Consider the following 27928-nt stretch of genomic DNA (forward strand, 5'->3'; position numbering starts at 1 on the left):
CTTGTTCTGAAAAAATCATTGCAAATGCCCTTTGTCTTTACTGCTCAAACTCTATTAAATCAATACGGCCATATGTTGGCAGTTCATTGAGAGTTGCTAATGGTAGACAAGGCACTATGTTATTGACCCAAATTAGGAGCAGGACGAAGCCATTAGGCTCTTCAAGCCTGCTTTTCTACATAATAAAATTATGGCTGTTCTAATTGTGATCTCAACTCCACCTTCCTACATACTCCTAATACTCTTTGACACCTTGTTAATTGAGAATGTGAGAAAATTGCAGTTCATTTAAGTGGAAGTTTAAATTTTGCACTTCAAAATCTCCAGCGAATGTCACCTAAATTCCTTTCTTAACTTCCCTTTTCAGTTTGTTTTAATAGCCATCACATTATATTGCAGCATTCTGAATACATTTTAATTCCTTTCAGTTAGCATAAAGATGCAGTATATTATTAGAATTTGAATAATAATCTTTTGAGTCCATTGCCACAGATGTTGCATTGACAGACATGTCAGTCTGTCACAGAGAGAAATCCTGTAATGTGACATTTATGCTCTTGTGTTTAATATAAATCAAAATCACCATCATAACTTTTTGCAAGTAAAATCTAGAAAGATCGCTCTTTTATTGACTTTGAATGAGATCAAGTTGCATTTGTTCTTGTGATTTGAATGACCCATATTAAAATGCTTAACATCAATATTAGGCGTTGTATTCTGCCAGTCTAATCGAGAAACTGTCTCTACATTGGTCGCAGTAGCTCAATCCACAGTAGTGACTGTTGTTAATTTCATCATTGTGTAGTATCACAAACAAATCTCGATATTCTAGTTGCTTGACAAAACTGAAATGCACAGGAATGGTTGCCAACAAAATGAAAGCTTAATTTGTTATTCCAATGTGCTTTTGATCATTATATCCTTGTTTAAGTTGAGCAAACACTGTTTGTTCTTTTATTTCTTGCTGGTTTTCAAATAGTTCTACACTCATATAGTCCTTGTATTTCTTGTGCCATGTATTGAAAATAGTGTTCTGCTGTTAAAAAGCAAGGGAAGCCTTGACTATTGCCATTCTCTTTACACAGGTGTTTATTCTAATTAAAACCCATGATGTTGAAGAGACGGACGTTAGCATTCATTTAATTCTAACTCATTCTAAATTATTTGTTTTAAGAAACTGAATGAACTACAGAAGTTAAAACTACTGGTGCATTATAAATTGAAAATTCCTTTTGCCTTGTAGTTCACTGTAAGTCTCAATGACTCTGTTTTTGAGCCATCTGGTTTTTCAAATAAGTTTGGCTAATTGTTTCAGCTTATTGAAAGTAGACTGCCTATATTTTTCACCAGTTGAATCTTTGACTTGAGTTAATTTTAAGTTCTCATTGAGTGTAGGAGTATAGCATGTTTCTACATTGAATTTAATAGTGATATCCCAAATCGAATCAGCATGCTCATGAATTCTAAATTTGCAGAAAACAAAAAAGATGCAGATGGCAACAACAGTGTTGAACTGGAGAATTATGTGAAAGAGCAGAATCTGTGGCTGATACAAAATACACAGTACAAGTGATTGTAACCATCAAATCAAGCATAAAAATTCCTGAGAAATGAACTAAACCACATTATGAATGGACTGTTTTGATTTTATCGTGTAGTTTTCTTATTGGTTAGCTGTTTGTTTGAATATTTTGCTTTTTTTTAGATTAACTACATGTGGGATTCCCTCTTTGCTTTCTTTGTTGAATGAATTACAATGGTAAAAGCTAAGTCAAAAAATGAGACAATGCAGAAGACTTCCATTCAGCCCATTGGCTTCTCGATTTTTTTCGAATGGTTTTGCTAGTTTCAGTTCATTATTATGTACATTCCAGAACTCCTTTTAAATCACATTCTCAAGATAACTTAAACTTTTCTAACAAAATGTGTCATCTCAACTCAGACAATGCATTAAATGTGTGAGTTTAAAGTCTCTCTGTGTCCCAGACCATTCTAAAAGATAAAAGACTTAATCTAAGTTTGTTTAATATATTTCAGCCACATGACACTGTAACCTTTTGCTATAAATTCTGTGTCTTATGGTCCTGCTCCACAACTACCTGATGAAGGAGCAGCGCTTTGAAAGCTAGTGCGTCCAAGTAAATCCATTGGACTACAACCTGGTGGTGTGTGATTTTTAACTTTGTCCACCCCAGTCCAACACCAGCTCCTCCAAATCATTTACGCATAGTTTAACGTAAAATCTTTGCTTTCTGCACTGTTCCTCTAATAACAAAGTCAAGGATCCCATATTTACTTTCAATCTTTTCAGTTTATCTGACTACTTTCAAAAATGTATATTCATGCATTCTTTCTTTTCCTGCACTCAATCATTGAACATCTCTCTATTTTCCCTACAAAAATGTACATAACTATACTGTACAGCATTTAATAGAAACCAGTTTTGTACATGACCAAAAGTTCTGCAACATGATATGTTTATCCCCAGGCTAAAATGATAATGACGTCGTCCATAAATTCATGATAATCATGGACCAAAATTGAGTCAATTACATTCAGAAAGGCCATCAGGAAATAAGTAGCAAGGATGATGTGTGATGTATCAAATTTCCAGAGAGAGAGAAAAGTTGTAAGAGTGAGATGTGGAAAGGAACCAGACTTTGGTATGAGGGGAATGTATGGGGCTGTTGGATTTTGACATAGTACGAAGGGGTGAAAAGTGAAGCCAGGTTTGATATAAAAGGTGAGTGGCAGGAGATCCCTGGACTAGTTGGAGAGGAATGCAGGACAAGTAGACATTGGTTTGAGAGAAGGGGGAGAGGAAAGAGCAGTTGTATGCTTGTTTGTGGAGCTGTGGATATAGAGATCACAGTCTGAATTACTCACTATTTATGGTTTTGAATCTTGACTGGAATCTATAACAGATGGCTTCAGAACATGTGTCTGAGTTTTCAAACTAGACAAAATTACTGCTGTCATGTTACTTCAAATATGATTATTTGGTAGTAAAATGACCAATGAATAGAACAGTGAAAATTGCAACTAAATTGATTGTTGGTGAAGCATGCATGGGTGCTAGGTGCTATTTACATGTAGCTGTTATAATGGGATTAATGTTTTTATCATTGAATCAATCATTTCCAACATGTACCATAAAAAAAATTTTCATATATCACTGAATTTTCAAACAATTTAGTCGTAAGTTGGACATGGTATAAAACATCTATTGCTATTTATTTAATTGTTTAACAATAACTGTTCAGTTCCAGAGCTGAGTTAAATGACATGAAATTTGGCAGCTGTATAAATCCTTCACATTGTCTTTTCTACATTAATACCATTCTGTGAGGAACCTGGTTATCTAACATCCCTTTCTGATTGCAGGTACGCTATTCTGACTAAAGAGACATGGCCTTCATGGAGAGGAGATCTGAAACAAGGAGTTGTCCACCTCCTCCGATCAGTCAACATGGATCCAGATCAGCACCAGCTGGGCAAAACTAAAGTCTTTATCAAAGCGCCTGAGTCTGTACGTGAGCTTGTTGTTCTCTATCTGATCTTGATCCACTGTCTCTGATCAGTGATTTGGCTGCTGTGCACAAAGAATTCATTTCAAAGATCAGCACCAGCCATGTTACAGTTGTGTTTCCAATGAACTTTCAAATTGGCTTCTGCCTTGTTTCAAGCAAACAAGTGCACTGTTATATTCTCTCAGTTTGGGCTTCTGGACTCCATGATGTTGATTCACTGGACTTGTCTTTTTCTTTCAAGGTAGTATCAATTAAATTGGACTGTTCATTCCTTCTTTGCTATTAGTTTATCTTTTTTAACTGGAGTAAATCATTGTGATTGTTACAAATGGGATGTTGTGGAAAGCATTCTGAAAGGGAAACACCAAATTGACATAAGTTTGTTTCTAAAAATTCTTTCATCAAATGTCAGTATCTCTTAGAGTCATTGATATAGAGATGTACAGCATGGAAACAGACCCTTCGGTCCAATTAGTCCATGCCGACCGGATATCTTAACCTAATCTAGTCTTATTTTCCAGCACTTGGCCCATATCCCTCTAAACCCTCCCTATTCATATACCCATCCAAATACCTTTTAAACATTGTAATTGCACTAGCCTCCACCATTTCTTCTGGCAGCACATTCCAGACATGCACCAACCTCTGCGTGAAAAGATTGCCCCTTAGGTCCCTTTTAAATTTTTCCCTAAACCTATGCCCCCTAGTTCTGGACTCCTTACCCCAGGGAAAAGACTATATCCATTTACCCTGTTCATGCCCCTCATGATTTTATAAACCTCTGTAGGTCGCCCCTCAGCTTTCGATGCTCCAGAGAAAACAGACCCAACTCAATGGTTAGCACTGCTGTCTCACAGCGCCAGGGACTGGGTTTGATTCCAGCCTTGGGTGACTGTGGAGTTTGCACATTCTCCTCGTGTTTGCATGGGTTTCCTCCGGGTGCTCCGGATTCCTCCCACAATCCAAAGATGTGCAGATAAGGTGAATTGGCCATGCTAAAATTACCCATACTTTAGGTTAAGTGCATTAGTCAGGGGTAAATATAGGATAGGGGTATGGGTCTGGGTGGGGTTACTCTTCGGAGGGTCAGTGTGGACTTTTTGGGCCAAAGGGCCTGTTTCTAAACTGTTAGAATTCTAATTCTATTCAGCCTTTCCCTGTAGCTCAAATCCTCCAACCCTGGCAACATCCTTGTAAATCTTTTCTGAACCCTTTCAAGTGTCACAACATTTTTCTGATAGGAAGGAGACCAGAATTACACGCAATATTCCAAAAGTAGCCTAACCAATGTCCTGTGCAGCTGCAACATGACTTCCCAACTCCTGTACTCAATACTCTGTCCAATAAAGGAACGCACACCAAATGCCTTCTTCACTATCCTATCTACCTGCGACTCTACTTTCAAGGATCTAGGAACCTGCACACCAAGGTCTCTTCGTTCAGCAACTTTCCTCAGGACCTTACCATTAAGTGTCCTGTACCTGTCCATCCATAATTGCCCTTGGACTGAGTAACTTGCTTAACCATTCCCAAGAGCAGTAAGCATCAACCACATTGCTGTGGGTCTGGAGCCACATGTAGGCCAGACCAGGTAAGGATGACATTTCTTTTTCTATTCTTTCATGGAAGGTGGGCAGAGTTGGCTTTTGACCAACTTACATTGCCTTCCCGAATGCGATTACAGAGACAGACAGGTCTTTTTTTAATTGGATGACTATTGCTTGGACTGTTACTGAGACCTGCTTTTATCATTGCAGATATATTAACTGAACTAGGTCTGTTGCGACGGTAGGATCTGAACCATGTCTGCAGAGTATTAATCTGGGCCTATGGATTGCCACTTCACCAGTATCTCCCCATACTGCAAAGGTGCCTTCAGCTTACAATGTTCAGGGAAGAGAAAACTGTGCTCTGATAGTGACTGACCATTTTTGGTTTGTCTGTAATGTGGGTGGACTTTGCCATCCGGAATAATTGAGGTGGGCAAACTGAAACACTCTGCAGCTGCAATTTTAGCTTGGAGGAAGTTGTTCTTGGCTCCAGACTCAAAATCAAGGATTGTCAAATTGACCAAAAGGCAGTACACTTTTGCTGCTAAATGCCTGCAGTTTCCCAATGGTCTACTACTGATCTTGTTGGCAGCACACCCTCCCAGGATCCAGAAAAAAAAAAGTGTTACAGGAGCCATTCTATGAGATGTAATCCTCTAAGTCCTATGTTATGAACATTTAGTGTCTTAATTTGAAAGATTGGCTTCTACATGATCCCAGTTAGTTGTTTGTCAGCAGGCTCTGTCTGTACTGATGGTGTGAATGTGTAGATACTTTTTTTAACAAGTATTTTGTTGACTTTTGGAGGACGTTGTTGCATATGTGTGCTACATCTTGGGGGCATGTGTTTTTCTATTGGCAGTAAACTCTATGAAGGTCTCTGCCAGAGTATTTTGCCTATGAAAGAAGCTGAAGAAATGTTCTTAGATTCAAGTTTAACAAGTTATTTTTGTGAATCAATTTACCCATTCCAATATTTATTTAATGGCAGTATTGTGACTGTATTAAAACAGCTTTTCTAGGGGCAAGGCTAGTTGTACATCAGTCTTCAGTGCTAGTGTTGAAATGTTATTCAGACCCAAAACCTTTGCAATACCCTGAACTTTCAACCATTTCTTGCTATCACATGGAGTGGATTGAATTGGATGAAAACGGGCATCCATGATGCTAGAGAATTCAGGAGGAGTCTGGGTTGGATCATTTACTGTGCACATCTAGATGAAGATGGTTGGAAACGCTTCAATCTTTTGCATTGATTTTCTGGGCTCCCCCATCACTGAGGACTGGCATATCACTAGGCCTCCTTTTTCCTGTTACTTGTTTAATTGTTCCCCACTGCACGTGGCAAGATTCCAGAGCCTAGATCTGATCTGTTGGTTTTGGGATCACTTATCCCTGTCTATTGGAAAGAGGTATACATCCAAGAGGTATTTTGATCATACCATTTCTGCAACCATTTCTCTCATTCACAACCAAATATCAATGATTCATTCATGCTATGAGGAAACCTGGAGGGGATGGGTTCAGATTTGGAGGTCAATCAGATTGGCACCTCCTTTAAAAATAATTTCAGTAAGATTTACTTAAAAGTTGGCCGTAATCGCAATGCACATGAAACAGGTTAATGTTGGGGAAATTTTAAAATAAGCCTTCCTGTATTCGATTAAATTCAACTTTTTTTAATGACATCATTGCGCTTAACAGGCTTTGCTTCTTAGTTTTCATTTGGCCACATGGGTGTTTTCCTGGCTGTAAAATAATGAATAATAAAGTATATACACAATGGTGTCTTTTTACTATGCCACTCTTAAAGAAAAACATTATACACAGTCATGGCAGATTTGGGAAAATATAAGCATTACTGTGGAGCCCTCTTGAGTGCAATGGTAATGTCGGGGGTTGGGAGGGTGTTTAAAAAAAAAGATAAAGTTATTTCACTCTAGTGTCTGTGGCTTAGGTCTCAAACCACCTACTGCTGGAAGTTCAACCTTCACAGATGCAGGTCATTTTGATTTGACCTTGAGGCTCTTTGTAAACACTTGTTAATGGCCACTTTTCTGTGATATAACATATTTATTCTTGGTTTTATTCCTTATTCTGTTTTACATGATGCTAATTGACCATTCATTAATTGACTGTAATTGAGTTGAATTATTCTGTTGGATTAGGGATCTGCAGCTTGTACCTTTAGTCACCCATGTGACTCACAACAAATCCAAATTTTCACCAGTTGGATCACATTACTATCCAGGATAGTGAAGTCTTATTGAAGAATGTTTCAATGTTGCATGTTCTATTCACCAATTAGACACAACTGAGTTTTTGTGAGTTTTCAAAGGAGTGCCAAGAATCGGACAGGATGTTTAGTCTCTTTAAAACAACAAATAAAACTGGTCACAATTTGACGTAGGAAATGGCAGGATGCTGAGAAATGCCAGCATATACCAGCACTGAAAGCTCAAGGGTAAACTTTGTGGCGAAACAAGTCTGGGCAATGGACCAAAACTGTCTGGGCTGATGGTTGTAAAATAGTTTTCTGGGGCATCATTCATTACTGAAATCCACTTTGTTGACTCTTAACATTCTCTGTCTTTTTTCATAAAATGAAAATCGCATTTCAGGCTATCAGTACATCAAAGAGAAAATCAGAACACTTAAGTTCTGTTAATTTGAAGTTCAGGTTTTAGAGGCAGAATGCACTCCTCCTATGAGGGTCAATACAAAGTGTCTCTTGTGCCCTAAGCGATAATGAGCCCAGTGCACATAAAGAATGGTTTCCAAGTCTGCACTGATTTTAGTCAGTGTAAGGGAAAGTAACAACTAGCTTCACCTCCCAAATTTAGGAAGGGAAATGCCACGAGGATATAACACTAATGATTATTGTATCTTTGATGAGGAAGAGATTACGACGACTGTGATGCAGCAAATAACACTCTAATTTTTTTATCGGTGCACTGACGTCCCACATCTATGTGTGGGGTCATGTTCTGAAACCAAAAGTCAGTGTGTTGGCACACGGATTGGCATGTGCAGAACCATGCAACAGCCTAGAGGGAACATTGGCAGCAGCTGTTATCATAAACATGTCTACATTTACATGTAAAAAATGATCATGGGAACCATCAGAATCCATGAAATTGTATTCCATTTATTTTGGCGAAAAAAGGTTTTGTTAAGTTATGCTCAATGGTTTCTCCTGCCAATTTAAATGCTGTGGTGACTAGGAAATTCATGCTTTCCTTGTGTGTTGTGACTTTAAGTTTAATGAAGGGATTATTGGTGATGAGAATGAATTATAGTTCTGTATGAACCCAAGAATTCCACATGTCAACTCAGGAGGTAATGTTTCCACATGACTGCGTCATCTTGTAAAGAAGTTGGTGAGAATGAGAAAGGAGCCCTGAAAGCCGAAGAAGAGTAGTCCTTGAAAATCAAGAAGTAGCCCTCAAGAAAAGCTGTAGAAAAATAATGATTTGACCCTTGAACCCAAACAGAAAGCAGTACCTTCACATTGGAAAACATATTACATATACTGAATCAAGAAATGCACCTATTTAGCAGGAGCTTTTCAAATGAAGTGAAATCACTTCAAACGTCAATTCCGGGAAACAGATTTAAAAGTCGCATATTAGCCCCTTTTAACAACAGACACTTAATAAAGAGCCAATTGTATCTCCACATTGCATGATAACTTGCTGTAAACACACTGCCAAACTTTTCCTAAGAGTGTTCATTGTTCCAGTGCTTTGTGTGTTCACATTCAAATGGCCGAAGGAATGCTGTCCCTTCGTGCTGGGGTCACTGTCAGTTGGAGTTTGAGCCTTGCTCCCAGTGAGAGGTGGCCAGGGCAGATTGAGAATGTGTTTGAGCAAAGGCACCAGGGAACCATCTACTTCATTCATCACCAAAGACTGTTTTCCTCTCCAGTTTTTGCCATGGTCTCACCTGTTGCAAAACTTGATTGGATAAAGTAGAGAATTCTAACTGAGCTGATCAACTAACCAAACTTTCTTTTTTTTCTGCAGTTGTTTTTGCTTGAGGAGATGAGGGAAAGAAAATATGATGCATATGCTCGAGCGATTCAGAAGGCATGGCGGAGATATGCTGCAAGGAAGAAATATGTAAAAATGAGAGAGGAAGGTAGAGCATCTTGTCTGCTTTGAACAGTCTTGATTACTCAGTAACTTGTCTGACCTAACTAGAACAGTGTGTTTTATACAATGAGTTGCAGAACAATTCAAGCTGTGTTACACATTGTTACATACAAGAACCTTAACCCTCACCAGTTTGTATCAATGTTAATATTCCACATAAGCGTCCTGCCACCATCTCTCATCTATTCCTTTCTCACACTGAAAAACTAGAAGCCCCTTGAACCTGCTCTGCCACTTGGTACTATAGCAGCTCATTAATTTGTGTCCTCAACTCCACTGTCTGGATTACCTACTCACGTTATTAGTGATGATTCTACATTGGTAGAGACAAAGCAAAACCACTGTTATGGAACAATATATTTATTGGAAGAGTGGAGCAGGACAGCTGGACTTGGTCAATGGTTAGTCTGTGGTTCAGACGCTGCAGAACCAATTTCCATTCTGGTTCAGGTAGACAACTGACCCCAGGACTGAGTGTGTGGTGCAATGGCAAGCCATTATGGCTAAAAACAGCTGAAGAAACTGCTCAGAGTGAAGCATCCACAGGCAATGAGCAGAAGGGCCTGCCTTCAGGATGATATGTAACAGTATTTCTTTAAATCTCATCTCAGTACCATTCCAACCCCCTTCCCACCATTTCTTCCTTCATCATGTCAATCCTCCATTCCATACCTCCCTCTCCCTTCCATATTGCTTTCCCTACTTCTGCACCACCGTCACCAATTGCTTTAACCAGAGGACTTTGGTGAGAGAGAAATAGGGTTAACCTTTTGAGTTGAATACATTACTTCTTCAGAAGGATTTGTTTTGTTTCTCTCTCCACAGGAGCTTTCTTTTAATTTCAAAACTATACTTTATTCATAAAAATTATCTTTGTGTATATGCATTGTCACAAATGAAGTTTGGTTCTGTAAGCACATCAAGGAAACAAACAAATGGAGGAGTTTGCCTCTATCTAGACAAACCAAATACATTTCTTGCACATCCAAGACTACGTTTACTTGCATTTGAGTCAGCCTGTACTTGTGGGGCCGACTGCAGGGAATCTAATCTAATCTAGTCCACAGAATCTTGCTTTTACTTTAGTGTAGCTGGGACTTTAGCATGCTCCTGAACACTCTGTTTCTTTTCTTTCACAAGCCCCTCCCCCTCCCAATGCCACATCAGCCAAGGAACATATTTTACATTTGCCATCACACCAAATGTATGCCAGGTTCTGCTTACCAATTCAATCCACCAGCCAATCAGAGCACTGTGAGCAAATAGAATACTATTGTAATTGTCATGGCACTAATCCTGCTTCATCTACATTGAAACCATCTCTAAATCCTATCAAACCTCAGGTCATTGAGTGATCGTAACCAGAATAGCAATAGGATTACTAATTTGGCCTCTGTGCCCCAGCATTCAGGGAAGTAGTGGAAATCAGCCAGGATTCCTATATCTGATAGTGACACAATCTTGGATAAGTGTGAGGACAACAGATGTGGCCTAAAATCAGCTTATCTCCGCTGTCCCTGTGGTTAAGTTCAATTCTCACTATTAACACTCAAGCAGAGTGGGCCATTTAGGGAAACAATACTTAAAGCATAGATCAGAGCAGAAAACTGGCTGCACTATTAACCTGTTATAGTCCCCATCATTCCATTCCATTGGAGAGCAATAAGAACTTAAGAAATTATTAGTACATTTCCAAAAGACAAATCTGAGGTTCTAATTTAACTCTTTTCTGCTCAGCTTCGGATCTGCTACTTAATAAAAAGGAGAGACGCAGAAACAGCATCAACAGGAACTTTGTTGGTGACTACATTGGAATGGAAGATCTTCCTGAACTGCGACAGTTCATTGGGAAAAGAGAGAAGGTTGAATTTGCAGACACTGTCACGAAATATGACCGAAGGTTCAAGGTATGTCTGATCTCAACTAGCCCTGTCCAGTCTGCACTTCTGTATTAAACCATCAGCTGTTTTATCAATTAACTTACTAATTTTAAGTTGATCCCTTATTGATAGTGAGAGGGAAGGCTGCCATGATGCTTGATTGTTGTGCTGAATAATCAATGCTTAATTCTGATATTGAAAATGGATGTACCGAATGAATTGTTCGAGAGTACAAATCGACACACAGAGGTTTTAAAGCTGGTCTGTGCGTATGAAAACAGTAAAGATATACTGACTGGAAGGTTCAGTTACAGTATTGAAGGACCCACATTGACACATATATTTTGTGGGGTGAATTTATACTTGCAGAGTTACATTGTACTTTGCTCAAAAACTGCATCATTCATGTAGAACTCTGAGCTCAAAAACTGCATGAATTTATGTAAAACTCTGTTATCTCACTTTTTAGATTAATATCCATCTAAACATCAGACAACACAGGGGACCAACACCTTGAACATATTGTCTAGCTATCACCATCATTAACAGCTAACCCGAGAATGCAACTTTTTAATTAAAAAAAGGTTTTGTGATTTACACATGAAAGGAGTGAAACTATCACTGTGTTCTAACAGGTGAAAGGCTTAACAGATAATCAATTTTTCAATGTATAATTTCAGTTACATCACACTGTAAATTTTTGCTGTAAATTCTGTGTTAGGATTGAGCCCTCCGCTATCACCTGATAAAGGAGCGTCGCTCCGAAAGCTACTGTGCTTCCAATTAAACCTGTTAGTCTATAACCTGGTGTTGTGTGATTTTTAACTTTGTACACCTCAGTCCAACACCAGTATCTCCAAATCATCAGTATTGAAGGAGTAACTCACTAAAGCACTCCCTGTTGTTCAGTCAAGGCACTGCAGTGTATTCTATATTGAAATGTTTTAACCAGGGGGTTATTGTGTGTTTTTTAATCACATGAGGTGGATTAGTAATATTTTACATGTTTCTGGTCATTAAAACCTTATTCCAAAGAGTGTGCACAATTGTGTTGACCATACAGAATGAATTATTGAAGCCTTCTTGTTTTGTGCTCCCCACCCCCTTCAATATGAGTCCTATCTCCTCAAATAGCTGTGTACCTGGTTTCTGGTACCTTAGTGAAGTGGGTAATATTCTCATGGTAAGTTGGAGAGTGGTGTCATTAGTCTGCTCAATTGAAGATTTGACTTCAACTTGACCCCATCCTTGCCTGCAGTGCACAAGTGGACTTTTAACAAAGGATCAGTGGCCAGAAAGGCAAGATTCTCCTTCTTAACCTAGGCTTACTGAGGCTAATTGTGGCACAGACTGGGCATTGAACCGATGATCAGCATGGGTTATTGGAAAGATCCAGTCATCAATCCGAAGAATTTCGCATCTCAGATTTTTTTCTAAATACCTAATTTGTCGCTTCATACAGAACATAAGGATGGATGATAAATGACATATGTGTCAAAGCATTTTGTCTTGCACTCATCAGACGATTTACAAGAATACCAATGTAAAGAGGAAAAATATTATACTGTATGAGAGGAGAGTGAGCATTGGTTGCCAAGTGAACACTCATTGGTAGAGGTGTCGTCATTGGGAAATGTACAAATTGATGATAATTGACAGCTAACTGCCAAGAGTTGTTTAAATATTAAACCAGGCAGTTTGACTGATTAGTCAGTGCACTGCCCCTGAAAACTGCAACAGTGAATGGCTGTCACTTATTTTGTTGAATTGAAACTAGCACAATGTATGTACAGGTTCTTTGTCTGTTTAAAAAAATCTGTACACTGCACATTGATATATGTAGTGTGATAATGCTGCTCTTTTAACAAGGTTATGTTGTCCTTAGTGTTTTTTTCAGGGAGGTCGTAAAAGACACAGACTCCGAAAAGTCTAAGTCTTGGGGCCAATTTGATTATAGCTAGCAGATACTACCTCAGGCAAAAGGCTTTTAAGTTTAAAAAAAACACCTGTACAATAAATGGGGAGTGGCCAATTCTCCCAGTTCAGCTTTTCTCTGGTTTGGTTTGGTCTGGTTATTCACTGAAAGCAGTCAGGCAGTTGTGAAGCTGCTGGACTCAAAGAAGCAGGTCCATTCTGAACCTCTCACATCACAAAATGAGCATGTGGGTACTGCATTGCTGTCAATACCGAAGTCCTTTATGGAGGAATCCTTCAATAGGGGAAAATTTGTTTAAAAGCTTATTGTAGCAGGGTATTCACACAGTTAGCTAGCTCATGTTGTGCAGAACTGATCATAGATAAGATAGGGATAAAGGAGCATCACTCTTGAGAAATGCATGAACACAAGAGGGGCTGTGATGACAAAACTTAATGTACATATGCATTTCTAGCAGCTTGTTGTTTTACACATTCCAAAAAAAGTTGCTTGCTTTTGAACAAGGCTGTCCAATTATTCTGAATGGCAGGTTCAATGGATCCACTTTCAGGCCTGTCATTAAGAAAGGTGTGCATTTTACTGAAACAGACATATTTGTTAATGCTGAGAGCCCTTGCCAGGTTTATTGATAACAATGCCCAGCTTGACCTTGAAGTCTGGCAGCATTGCCAGACATTCATGTTGCATGTGAAATCTGGACATGTTAGACCATAAAATAAAGGAGCAGAATTAGGACATATGGTCCATCAAGCCTGTTCCACCATTCAGTCATGTCTGATATTGTCTTGACCCATTCTCTTGCCTTCTCCCTGTAACCCTTGATCGCCATAGAAAATCAAGAATCTATCTAGTTCTGTCTTTAAAACACTCAAAGATGTGGCCTCCACAGCCTTCTGAGGCAGTGAGTTCCCAGATTCACCAGCCTCTGATTGACGGAATTCCTCCTCATCTCAGCTGTAAGGGCTGCCCCTTCACCCTGAGGTTCTTCTTAATTCATCCCTGGGGGTGTTACTGACTGGATCAGCATTTATTGCCCAACCCTAATTGCCCAGAGGGCAGTTATAAGTCAACCACATTGCTGTGGTCTGGAGTCACGTGTAGGCCAGACCAAAAGGATGGCGGATTTCCTTCCCTAACAGGCAGTAGTGAACCAGGTGGATTTTCCTGACAATTGGCAACAGTTTCATGGCCATCATTAGACTTTTATTTCAACATTATTACTGAATTCAAATTCCACCATCTGCGATGGTAGTTTCTATTCCAGGTACCCAGAACATTACCTGGTTCTCTGGATTAATAGCTGAAAATGTGTTGCTGAAAAAGCGCACCAGGTCAGGGAGCAGGAGAATCGATGTTTCGGGCATGAGCCCTTCTTCAGAAATTAATAGTCTGGATCCCTCAAACATTAGCACACCCTACCTTAGATACAGGGCCCAAACTACTCATAATATTTTAAATTCAGTCTGACCAGAGCCTTACACAGCCTACATCTCTGCTGGTGTATTCTGGTCCTCTTGAAATGAATGTTAACATTGTATTTGCCTTCCTAACTGCCAACTGAACTTGTATGCTAACCCTAAGAGAATACTGAACTCTGATTCCTAAGCCTCTGTGCTTCAGATTTCCAAAGCCTTTCCCCATTTAGAAAATAATTATGGCTCTATTCTTCCCACCAAAGTGCATAACCTCACAATGTACCACATTGTATTCCATTTGACGCTTCTTTGCTCACTATCTTAGCCTGTCCAAGCCCTCTGCAACATCCCTGCTCCCTCTTCACCCTGTCTTTGTGCCTCTCTTTGACCTTTTATATTAAAAATCTCTTACAATCTTCTTTTATTTGTTTGGAATCCCACAATTGTGCATCCCACAATCCCACAGATGTGCACTAGATCAGCTAGGTATGCCTTCAAGGATTCACTGACTTCAGTAGACACTGGTGTGTGGCATGATTGCTGGAAGTACAGGTGTTGAAACTCAAAATGACTCTTCCTATTTGATGTAGAATAAAGGGGCATCAAAATTGAAACTCCTTGAACTGCTTGCATTCAGACATTGTCAGAGAGATTTACTATGCATTTAGTGACACTGTTAACTGTGCTGCCAGATTGCTTCTGTTTAAGTGATTTTCAGTGTAGGCTTGTTTTAAACAGATAACATTTACGTCTATGGATGCAATGTCGTGACCTAAACACATCAAATTGAAAAATAAAAGAAATTTGCTCACTTCAGACCAAGTGCAGTGAGAACAAAGTGTAAATTAGTAACATTATTACCAATCTGTACAATCTCACCCAACAGAATACAGGCTTGAAGAATTTCATGATGTGGTGGAGCTGGTGTTGGACTTGGGTGGACAAAGTTAAAGATCACATAGCACCAGGCTAGAGCTTTCAAATAAAACTGTTGGACTATAACCTGGTGTTGTGTGATTTTTAACTTTGAAGAATCTCAGTAAACAGCTTACCCGTTCATAATGAACTTGTTTATTGATAACCCAGTGTTGGTCTCAGTTATGTTGATGTTTCAGCTGAGCAAATAATGCAGAACTTGAGTTTTGCTGAAAACAGATTCATTTTGTCAAAGTTTTGCACTGATCAGGACAATTTGCTACTTTTTTCATCTTTGACCATATAAAAATCAGTAGGAAACTGACCAGCCTTTAACAGTGCTTTATTTCATGATGATTGCAAAGTAATGGGTCTGGGTGGGTTACTCTTCAGAAGGTCAGTGTGGACTTGTTCAGCTGAAGGGCCTGTTTCCACACTGTAGGGAATCTAATCTAAATGGGGTGATTCCCATTGATCCAGAGGTTTTACCTCAATCCCTGTTGGAATGGCTGGTGTCAGTTGGGAAGACTCTTAACATGACAATTGGCCTGAACAACCACAGGTTTATTGGGGATGGGGGAGGAGTGTAGGAAATTGTAATATACTGAGAATGTATAATATATATCATAATGTTGTGTATAGTGATAGACTGAGAATGTATAATATCTAGAATGTAATATACAGTATAGTGACAACACTGAGAATGGGTAATATATAAAATAACATGATGTAAGACATAGAAATATACTGAGAATGTATAATATGAAACAGATGCAGTGATTTACTGAGAAGCCCTATGTAAATGCTCTGAAGGTGTATATGATAATGTCACTCTAATATCAACACTCACATGCAGTTGAGACTCTTGAGTGGAGAGAATGGAATAACAGCCAGCTGTGATATGGAGAATCAGTATCCTATATCATAATTTGGAGATGTCGGTGTTGGACTGGGGTGTACAAAGTTAAAAATCACGCAACACCAGGTTATAGTCCAACAGGTTTATTTGAAAACTCTAGCTTTCGGAGTGACGTTCCTTCATCAGGTGGTTGTGGAGCAGCATTCTGAAAGCTAGAGCTTTCAAATAAATCTGTTGGACTATAACCTGGTGTTGTGTGATTTTTAACTTTGTTTCATAATGGAAGAGTTTATTAGAACTCCAGAGACATAAACAGAGACAAAGATACAGCAAACTCAGAGCTGGAACTGATATCAGCCTGTACAGTGCAGGACAGCACCCTGTCACCCACACCCACATCCATGAGGACGGTGAAACACAGGGTCATATCCATGGAGCTTGATCAATCCATCCATAATAATCAATCCAGAAAACAGATCTTGATCGCCACCTAGTGCCTGCTGCCAGAAAGAGCATTGGGATGATTCTGCTTTGGGTTCAGAGAAAAATTTCATTCCCAAGTGTTCAACAGAGGAAAAGGATGGAAAGCCTCTGATGCTTTATCTTAGTTATCTTTTCATTTCATGTGCACGACCAGGAGTTGCCCATATACAAAGAAAAAACAAAGAAAATTTACAAGGCGCAAGTGAGGAAACAGGTGGAAATGAGGAAACTGGTGAAGTCCACACTGATGCCTTGGAGTTGAAGGGTTCAGAGGCATATACCTACTCCTCTTCTTGTACAGGGGGACAACATTAGCAACTCTCTGGTCCTCCGGCACTTCACCTGTGTTTAAGGATGCTACAAAGATACCTGTCAGGGCCCCAGCTATTTCCTCTCTCGCCTCCCTCAGCAACCTGGGATAGATCCCATCTGGTCCTGGGGATTTGTCCACCTTAATATCTGTTAGCCTACTCAAAACATCCTTTCTTCTTACGTCAACGTGATCCAGAGTAAACAAACTTCTATCTCTAATCTCAAAATTCATCATCTCCTGTTCCTCAGTGAACACTGATGCAAAGCAATCCTTGAGAATCTCACCCATTTTCTCAGGTTCAACACAAAACCTTCCTTTCTTACCCTTTAGTGGACCAACTCTTTCTCTAGTTACCCTCTTGTCTCTTATAGAAGAATAAAAGGCCTTAGCATTCTGCTTAATTCTGCTCGTGAAAGTTATTTCATGACCCCTTTTAGCCTGCTTGATTATTTGTTTAAGATTGGTCTTACTCTCCCTATATTCCCCCAAAGCCTGTTCTGTTCTGGATCTTATGTACGCTTCCCTTTTCCTCTTGGCTAGTCGCACAATTTCTCCTGCCATCCGCTGTTTGCAAATCTTGCCTTTCCTATCCCTTGTTTTTTAAAGGGACATGCCTATCCTGCACTATCTTTGAAAGCCTCCCACATATCAAATTGGACTTCCCTTCAAGTAGCTGCCCCCAATCCACATTTCCCAGCTCCTGCCTAATTTTGATATAATTGGCCTTGGCCCAGTTTAGTACTCGTCCCTTAGGACCACGCTCATCTTTGTCTGCGATTATTCTAAAACTTACAGAATTGTGGTCACTATTCCCAAAGAAATCTCCCACTGCAACTTCTACCACCTGGCCTGGCTCATTCCCCAACACCAGGTCCAATATGGCCCCTGTCCTAGTTGGATTATTGACATACTACTCTAGAAAACTTTTAAGATGCTCCTTACAAATTCTGCCCCATACAGACCTCCGACACTAAGTATATCCCAGTCAATGTTGGGAAAATTAAAATCTCCTATCACCACCACCCTGTTGTCTCCAAATCTTTCCATAATCTATTTACCTATTTGTTCTTCTACCTCACGATCACTGTTGGGAGGCCTATAATTCTGCTCCAACAATGTAACTGCACCCTTCTTATTTCTCAGCTCTGTCCATAATGCCTCACTGCTCAAGCCTTGCATAGTGTCCTCCTTTAGCACAGCCGTGATATCATCCCTGACCAGCAATGCAACTCCCCCCCCCACACACACACACACACACGCACACACACACACACACTTTTACTCCCCTCCCTGTCCTGTCTGAAGCATCTATATCTTGGAACATTTAGTTGCCAAACATGCCCTTCCCTCAACCAAATCTCTGTGATCGCAATAACGTCATACTCCCAGGCACCAATCCAAGCCTTAGGTTTGTCTACCTTACCCACTATACTCCTTACATTAAAGCATATGTACTTCAGACCACCAGTTCATTTGCATTCATCTGCTCTCTGCCTACTCTTCCCCTTGGTAATGCTAACTTCATGATCCTGTTCTTTACAGTCTCTAGTTTCTACTTCACTATCTACTAGTCTTCTCTTCGGGTTCCCAGCCCCCTGCCACAGTAGTTTAAACCCTCCCCAACAGCAGTAGCAAAAATTCCCCCAAGGACATTAGTTCCAGACTGGTTCAGGTGTAGACCATCCAATTTATAATAGTCCCACCTTCCCCAGAACCAGTCCCTTGAGAAGATGATTGACACACTGCAGTCCATGTAACATAGGCATACCCACAGTGCTGTGAGAAAGGTAGTTCCAGGATTTTGACCCAGCAGCAGTGAAGAATCAGTGATTAGATCATAGTCAGGACTCTTGCACTTCGTGGTGTTCCCGTTGCTAGGTGCTGGAGGACACTGGTTTAGAAGATGTTGTTGATGGAGCTTTGGTCTTGTGACCCAGGAAGGTCAAGAGAAACATCAAAGAAAACTCTGCTATTCATCAAATCAACTTATCAGGTTGTCGTTCACAATGGGGTCAATTAAATTCAAAAAGCTTTTTCACCTCAGCTCGTGACCTGATAGCTTCACTCCAACTCAGTAAGGCTCATATCCCATGCACTTGGGAAAGCTGCTCAGTATCTGTCGAGTATTACTTCAATTGTCTGGCTCTCTATGACAGAAGATTAAAACGATGTATTCTGCTTCCAGAGTGTGAAACGTGACCTTGTGCTCACCCCTAAGTTTGTGTACCTCATTGGACGAGAGAAGGTAAAGGACGGTCCTATGAAAGGCCAGGTGAAAGAAGTGCTAAAGAGAAAGATCGAGTTGGAGCGGATTTTAACCGTTTCGTTGAGGTAAGGCAGAGTGATCAAACAAGCAGCAGCCATGACTGTTAGGCATTCACAAAGCTGTCATATAGTGTTATCTTGGAGTTCTCCACTGACTCGTGTTATTCAGAATGTTGCTTCATTGTGACCGTCACTGAATTGTATGAAGTGATGTATTTGCAGTTGGGCTGAGTTAGCAACACCCTTTTTTTCGAGTCAATGGTGTTTGGAGGGTCAGTGGGAATGTGGAGTTGAGGCCACTGTCATATTGGGCATTACCTGGTGCAGCAGGCTCGAGGGGCCGAATGGCCTACTGGTGTTCCTAATTTGTATGCTTGTGCTTTGAATGATATGTATTTGTATCCTCCTCTGTGGCTTAGTGCACTACTTCTATTAAATGGGATACAAAGGCATGAATCTTTGTTGATCTATTTAGATCCCAAACATTATTCCAAGAAGGAATCAAAGTTAATGTTTTGAGTTCAGTATTATTTCTTCACAACTGAGTTCCAAAGAAGAATAATTCTGGATTTGAAACTTTAAATCTGTTTCTGTCTCCACCCACGCTGCCAGACCTTCTAAGTATTTCAGCTTTCTGTATTTGGTTCAGATTTCCAGCATCTTGAGTATTTTGCTTTTCTTATGTTCAAAGACGACTGTTTCTGTTTCACTGACTTTCACTTGATGTCACTGAAAGTGGGATCAAACTGATAGATTCACGAGTAAATCCCAGCTTCTGTTCATTCCACAGCACCCTGCAAGATGACTTCTTCATCCTACATGAGCAGGAGTATGACAGTCTGCTGGAGTCCGTCTTTAAAACGGAGTTCATCAGCCTCTTATCAAAACGCTATGAAGAACGAATGCAAAGGAAGCTACCTCTGAGGTTTAGTAACACGTGAGTACCTCTGCTGCTATTGCCTGCCCACACATGGTGTTCCAAAACCTTGCAAATTATTTATCAACCCATCAGTGCAAGATGCAGAAACTGCTTCATTCAGAAGCATTTCCACATTTTTAAATCATTGTCCTGGTCACTCTCACTACAGAGTACATGATCCAGGCTGGCACTCCAGTCACTGGAGCACATGATCCAGACTGGCACTCCAGTCCCTGGAGCACATGAACCAGGCTGGCACTCCAGTCGCTGGAGCACATGAACCAGGCTGGCATTCCAGTCCCTGGAGACCCTGATCCAGGCTGGCACTCCAGTCACTGGAGCCCCTGATCCAGACTGGCACTCCAGTCACTGGAGCACATGATCCAGGCTGGCACTCCAGTCGCTGGAGCACATAATCCAGGCTGGCACTCCAGTCACTGGAGCACATGATCCAGGCTGGCACTCCAGTCGCTGGAGCCCCTGATCCAGGCTGGCACTCCAGTCACTGGAGCACATGATCTAGGGCTGGCACTCCAGTCGCTGGAGCCCCTGATCCAGACTGGCACTCCAGTCACTGGAGCCCCTGATCCAGACTGGCACTCCAGTCACTGGAGCACATGATCCAGGCTGGCATTCCAGTCCCTGGAGACCCTGATCCAGGCTGGCACTCCAGTCACTGGAGCACATGATCCAGGCTGGCATTCCAGTCACTGGAGCCCCTGATCCAGACTGGCACTCCAGTCGCTGGAGCCCCAGATCCAGGCTGGCACTCCAGTCACTGGAGCACATGATGCAGGCTGGCACTCAGTGCCATCCTCTTTTACAGGAGACATTAAGGTAAGGGCCCATCAACCCATACAGATGGAGGTAGGTCTTGTGGCTCTATTGTGAAAAAGAGCAGGGGAACGTCCTCTAGTTTTTGTGGCCAGCGATTAACCCCCATGTCACTGCTGAAACCACTAAATTGGCTCTTTATTACCATTGCTGGGTGTGGGAGCTTTCTGTGTGGAAACTAGTTGCAGTGTTTCCCAAAATTACAAAAGTGGTCAGGCTTCCTAAATCATGGGTCATAAACACTCTTGGACATCCTGAGGTCATCAGAGGCCATGGGAGATGCTACATAAATGCATGTGTCTTCTTTCAGTTTAACACTTGTTTTTACTGTTACTCAGACTTGAAATGAAAGTGCGGAAGGATAACTGGGGTCCTTGGAGTGCTGGTAACTCTCGCCAAGTCCAGTTTGTCCAAGGCAACGGGCATGTGGCTGTGCTCAAACCCAGCACTAAAACCTTGCAGGTCAGCATTGGCCCAGGGTTACCGAAGAACTCACGTAAGTGACACATTCACCACCGCACTTAGCATTACAGGAGCACCAATATAGCACCAATAAATGCTGGTATCAGTGACTAAATGGCAGTGGGAGACAGTAAAAGTCAAATTGACTTTCTCCACTAATTTGATCCCTGTGAATTAACCCAAGAAACGTTTAGCTTGTGCCACAGAACAGAATGCTTCATTTCAATCCCCAGTTTGCGGTGAGTCTGTCAGGTAGAGTTGTTAGTGAAAGGGATGGGTGCACATCCTAATAATGTAAGTAATAAGAGCCGAGTAGACCATTCGGACTCTCGAGCCTGCTCCACCGTTCAGCACAGTCATGGTTATCTTTGAATTCAACTTCACTTTGCTGCCCTCTTTCCCATCCAATGATTCCCTGAAAGATGAAAATCCAACTTTAAATATATCCAACGATCAGCATCCACAGCCCTCAGAGGTAGGGCATTCCACAAACTTTTGAGTGAAGAGATTTTTCCTTAGCTCAGCCTTAAACGATCAATCCTAGACTGTGGTCGTGTGCTAATGTTTTGCTAAATCATTATTTTTATAAAATTGTCCAAGTTCACTACCTGATATGCTCAGTGTCCACTCCTGAGAGTGTATAGTCCTGTAAAGTTTGATAGGGAACAAAACATTGTTCACACCTGGATTAAAGGCATTGATTTCCTTTCTATTTATCAGAATGGGCATAAAGTTATATCAAGAATAAAGTAACTGAGACCCAAATCACAATATACAGAACAAATAATATTCCATTAATGTAAATAACTCATGGAATGTTTGATTTATACTAAAGTGCAGAAAAACAAAAGAGTCCTGTGCCATGATAGTGCAAAAAATGGGTCTTTTTGTGTGTGTGTGTGTGTCTGTGTGTGTCTGTGTGTGTGTATGTGAATGTTTTGCAACTAACTTTGTCAGGCCAGGTATAGATATGAGTTTGGAGGAAGGGTCACTGGACCCGAAACGTTAACTCTGATTTCTCTTCACGGGTGCTGCCAGACCTGCTGAGTTTTTATAGCAGCTTCTGTTTTTGTATCAGTTATGAGGATTGGTAACAGTGGGTCATTCATCCACCTTGTGCACTAATGGTGGGATTAAGTTGCACATTTTTATGCTGCGTGTGTTTAGATATTTTCTGCTACATATATGAGAGAATAAAATCTTTTGTTGTAGCACATTGTTTCTAAGAAACTTTTAATTGCATATTTATGGACAGCTAAATAATCTTCATCTGCACTCCTTCTCAAGTGTGGATTAGGTGGTAATAGCCATGAATGTTTCTTTGATATATTTCCGTTATTTGAACTTTTTCATTCTAGGGCCCACAAGGAGGGACTTAACACAAGGGAGACAACAAGCAACTAGGCCCCAAATGACATCTGTCCCAACCCGAACAGCACCCCCTCCTCCTGGTAAATTGTTTTAAAATGACTATTCTATTAAGATTAAGATTACAATTCTGTCATGTGATCATTATCTTGCGAAAACCTAAGAAAAGAAATGGAAGCCAAGAAGTTCCAGAAATATCCATTTCATCTCTAGGGCACTGCTGTGAGCAACCCTGGAGTAAAATCTAGAGTTGCTATTTTTTTAAAAATAATTGGGAATGTGTGGGAAAGAAAATTGTTGGACTGAGTTACTAATGGGGGTTAGAGTGAGAAGTGATGTCAGGAGATTGAAGACAGAATTACAGGGGGACGGGTGATGGGGTGGCTGGGGCTAAGAGGTCATGTGATGAATCCTCCAGGAATAAGTCCAACCAGAATTAGCAACACAAAGGCAGGTTCTGTGTTCCTATTTTGTCCATTGTGTTAATACAAAGAGTGAACTCTGCCTGATCTGTTCATTAGTCAACAAGCCTTATGGAAGTCAACAATTATTCACGTAAGGGAAGGACTGGGCCTTCATATTTCCTGGCTAAATTTACTGTCTAAGGGGATCAAGTGTAATTGGAGCCCACAAAGCTGTTCTCTGTTGTAATTTAGTGTCTTTGTGAGAGAAATAGGTAAGATTATTTGGGGTTGGGAGTGGTGGGGATAGTGAATGGAAAAAAAGAATCAAATTCCAGGAAATTTATGAGGTGGGGCTGTGTTTATGTTTATTAGTTAGGGCTCTTCTTAAATTGCAGTTATGAAAAACTGTCTTGCAATAGATTTTAAAAGCAAATGTCAGGGCTTCTACACATCAGATTCCCAGAAGTACTCTCTCTGATTGCCACATTGGCCAAGGAGGAGGATCCAATAGTGCCAACGTCTGGAAAAGACTATTGAGTTTTACCTGCTTTAAAGCAGACCTGGCCATGGTGGGAAGTAAGATTTGATCCGGGGAAACAGCAAGAACACTGACATCAACACTGGTGATGTAATAAAAACCTTTTTCACACAGCTAGCTGTTAGTGCATGGAATGCACTTCCTGGACGTGTTGTCGTGTAGATTAGATTCCCTACAGTATGGAAACAGGTCCTTTGGCCCAACTAGTTCACACCGACGCTCCTAAGAGTAACCCACCCAGACCCATTCCCCTAGCCTATGTTTACCTCAACTAACATACCTATCACGACGGGCAATTTAGCTTGGCCAGTTCACCTAACCTGCACATCTTTAGATTGTGGGAGGAAACCGGAGCAAACCCACCCAGACACTGGGAGAATGTGCAAACTCCACACAGACAGACGCCCGAGGCTGGAATTGAACCCGGGTACCTGGTGCTGTGAGGCAGCAGCGCTAACCGTGCCGCCCCTGTCGGCAGGTTCAATTGCGGCATAGTTTTTTGGATAGTAATAATAGTGTGCAGGAATATGGTGTAAAGGCAGGAGATTTGTACTCTGTAATAGAACCAGACTGGATAACAGGGCCAGTAAGAGCATGATGAGCCAAATGGCCTCCTTCTGCACCGCCATAATTCTGTGAGTCTGTGAGTTCTGCCCCCCACTTCGGTCTGGAAGACTGAGGCACTTGTGTTGTCCTTCCCTCTGATTATTTCAGCCAGGACAGACTGGGAATAGAGTAGGGACCTTCCAGCGCTGGATGGGCAAGTTGAGCTGTCGTTAAGGCCATATTCACAAAAACAGGCTGAGCTTGATTGCAGGGTCGACTTGAAATTAATGTGAGGCTGGAATCGCTCTGATCTCTGTGTGCATTAACAACATAGAAAGAATGTGCTTGTGATTTATTACACAAAGTAGATGAAGTTCCTCCAGTTCTACTTCCCCACCCCAGCCCAGTCTCCCAACACCAATCCAAACTCAGGGAGAAGGTCACAGGGCAGGGATACAGAGAGAGTAATAACTTGAATGAATTAAGGGACAAAGTCATCACGTTTAAGAAATATATAGATGCGCACTTGCGATACTGAGGCATTCAACGATGTGAGGAGAAAGTGAGGCCTGCAGATGCTGGAGATCAGAGCTGAAAATGTGTTGCTGGAAAAGCGCAGCAGGTCAGGCAGTATCCAAGGAGCAGGAGATTCGACGTTTCGGCCATAAGCCCTTCTTCAGGAATGTGAGCCAAGTGCTGGAAAATGGTTCCTGAAGATTCCTGAAGAAGGGCTTATGCCCGAAATGTCGAATCTCCTGTTCCTTGGATGCTGACTGACCTGCTGCACTTTTCCAGCAACACATTTTCAGCGCTGGAAAATGGTGCTTGTTTTTGACCAGTGCAGATTCAATGGGCTGTAGACATCTGTGACTGTGAAAGTGTGACTCTAAAATTAAGTTGCATATATGTCAATATCAGTTGAGTGATGCTTTGATAAGTTTGATTCAAAAGGACGAATATTTATCCCACTAATAACTACAATCATTGGACCTAAACGCTTTCTCTGGAATAACTAAAATGGATTTCCTCTCAATTTTTCATTCAAAGGTCCCCATCAGAATGGAGTTGTAAAAGGCTTCCACAACACCTCACAATGGCCACCTTTAAATTCTCAACCCAGTCAGAGAATACCCTACCAGGGCACCAAGTCAGACCGACCATCACTGCCAAGGCAAGGCACCAACTTCACAGAGCAACACGCCCGCATTCAACATAATCTGGATTTCCTGAAAGTGCCCGAGCAAGGTGCTGCAGGGTAAGAGGAGCTCCAAGGTTTGGCTATTTTAGGTTTCTGTTGTTTCATTATATCTCTGAGGACACTCACTGGTGTTTGTTTGGTTGAGGAACTATAATTCCATTCCTTAGAAAAGTACAGGATTTCCACTAGGAGACTTGGAAATGGCCGTGCGCGTCCCAGGTGCAGGGATATTGTATATCATTGAGAAATAGAAGATTATCGAACAGTTGTGACTGGCTGTGTTAATGGCATTGAAGCATTACTTCCCAGGAAATCTCTACCTTGAGATGCAGATTATTTCACTTTGTTGAGAAGTGGAGGTACATTTGTGCTGAGATCCTGTTTACCAGGGAAGTGGGAAAGGATACTCAAGTGGAGAACTTCTATTGTGTACACACACACACACACACACACACACACACACACACACACACACCATAAAACTTCTCTTCTAGAAGAAATATCCCAGCCATCAGTATTGAGGTATTTCTCTGAGGTCTTCATGACCAGGCCTAATCCTGACCTTCCATTGACACCTACGCATAAGTTGCAGCAAACTCTCAAGATAAATATAAAATGAGGAAATGAAAGCTAATTTACCTCTTTAAATATTATTCTGTTGACTCTAAAACATAGTTTCACGAATATTGTCATAATTGAGATCAGCTACCTTAGCGCAGGTCAGGGAACTAAAAACTGAAATACGTTTGCCAGTGGTGTAGCTGAACAGTAATCAAACTGTTGAACATTGAGTCACAGGGAATAACTTTCCTCAGTCATGAAACTTCAGCGTGGCTTTAGCTGGACATTGAGTGGGTGGCACGTTCCAAGGGATCTCTTGTATGCCAAATTATGTGAAACATGTGCCCTCTGCTGGCCAGTCATGGAGCAGCAATCCAACCTGATGGAGATTGAGAAGCCAAATTCTCCTACAAATGACATTGTAGAAACGCCTGTATTAAATTAATCCAAAGAGTAAATATGATGTGACGAAAAGAAACTTTGCCTCACCTATTTTGCTGTATTACTTATAGTATTTATATTAGGTGCATATAAGTCATTGTAAAAATCTCTTCCTTTTTATAGTAAACGTACTGGAATGACACGACCAAATGGAGGAAAGTGAGTCAAGAGTAATGTTTTTTGGTGGTGGTTTCCATGATATTGCTTCTATATTTAGTACAGATGGTTTATTTTAATTTAGTATTTAGAGGCGTGTAGTAGCTTATCACTAGTTTTAGTTTGAATCAGGATATAGGAAACCATCATGCTAACCTAGTTGTAGACAGTCATGGCCATGGTGGTGGGCAAATGGTATTTCTTGCTGTTAATGCAATGTCATTATTTACTGAAACCTGCATAAAATAATCCTCATCAATATCCTTGCAGTTGTTAAAATGGAGAAAGCGTGTGTGTTGAAGGAATGAACTATGCTCAGATCTGATTGTAAAACTGTGCTGCACCATTTTCTGTTCTGCATTGCTATTGCAAAGTCTTTTCTTCGAAAATAAAATAAAAAATATTTAAAAGGTTGGGTGCATTAGGCACATAGGCATTGGGCTGCATAGTGCCAGCCAGATGGATTTCTCAGTAGACAGCCTGAGTACTGAGATCTATTGATGGGGTAGAAGCCAAGCAACTGTCTCTACAGGAGGGTTGGCTTAAAAAAAAGAGGCGAGGGGAGTTTCTTTCTGCAATAGGTTGTTACGATCAGGAATGGAATGCCTGAGAGAAGTTGGAGCAGATTTAAGAGTAGCTTTCAAAAGGGAATATATATTCTTGAAAAGGACAATACGCAGAAAAAGAGTGGAAGCTCCTTCGAAAAGTCTGCACCAACACAATGAACTGAATTCACTCCGTCTAAGTAGCAGGATTCTAAAGAAGTCATATTCCCATTTGGGTTTCCTTGCACTTTGGGAGTTTGGATGGGGTGGAAGAGTTCCTGTATTTCTTTTAGATTATTAGAGGAAGGAAGCTTTTTAACCAGATAAAGGGTTTGTTTAACATGTGGTCATTAAGAGGACTTGCTCCAAGTCAATGACTTAGATATAACTGGCTGAAACTCGTGGTAGAACAATAAAACTATGGATGCTGTTAGCAAATTGCAGGAAATATCTAGGCAATGGGTTACCCAAACTAGTCAATTTGATTTACTTTAGTTGAAATCTATAAGGTTATAAAGGGGTTTAAGAAAGATTGATCTAAACAAATACCAGGGCAAAAAATTAATAATTAGGATGTTAAAAGTAATGAAATTGAAGTTGTGGCGGGGGTGGAGCATTTAAAATGAAGATACAGTTAAAGGTGCATTAGAATTCAA

General features: G+C 40.8%; 1 protein-coding gene across 2 annotated transcripts in view; it reads left to right on the forward strand.

Moving 5' to 3' along the window:
- Positions 1–27928, forward strand: part of myo1ea (myosin IEa) — a 153352-nt gene that overhangs the window by 118686 nt on the left and 6738 nt on the right. Inside the window, exons 19-27 of one of the 2 annotated variants that reach the window (XM_060852773.1) lie at positions 3385–3529; positions 9106–9220; positions 10972–11141; positions 19221–19366; positions 20091–20237; positions 21392–21549; positions 22874–22966; positions 25419–25626; positions 26695–26730. In XM_060852773.1, the coding sequence (XP_060708756.1) occupies positions 3385–3529; positions 9106–9220; positions 10972–11141; positions 19221–19366; positions 20091–20237; positions 21392–21549; positions 22874–22966; positions 25419–25626; positions 26695–26730 (1218 nt within the window). The remainder of the gene's footprint in view (positions 1–3384; positions 3530–9105; positions 9221–10971; positions 11142–19220; positions 19367–20090; positions 20238–21391; positions 21550–22873; positions 22967–25418; positions 25627–26694; positions 26731–27928) is intronic. The other variant, XM_060852774.1, reaches the window with a different exon arrangement.

This window comes from Hemiscyllium ocellatum, chromosome 39 (assembly GCF_020745735.1).
Source record: "Hemiscyllium ocellatum isolate sHemOce1 chromosome 39, sHemOce1.pat.X.cur, whole genome shotgun sequence".
Lineage (NCBI taxonomy): Eukaryota > Metazoa > Chordata > Chondrichthyes > Orectolobiformes > Hemiscylliidae > Hemiscyllium > Hemiscyllium ocellatum.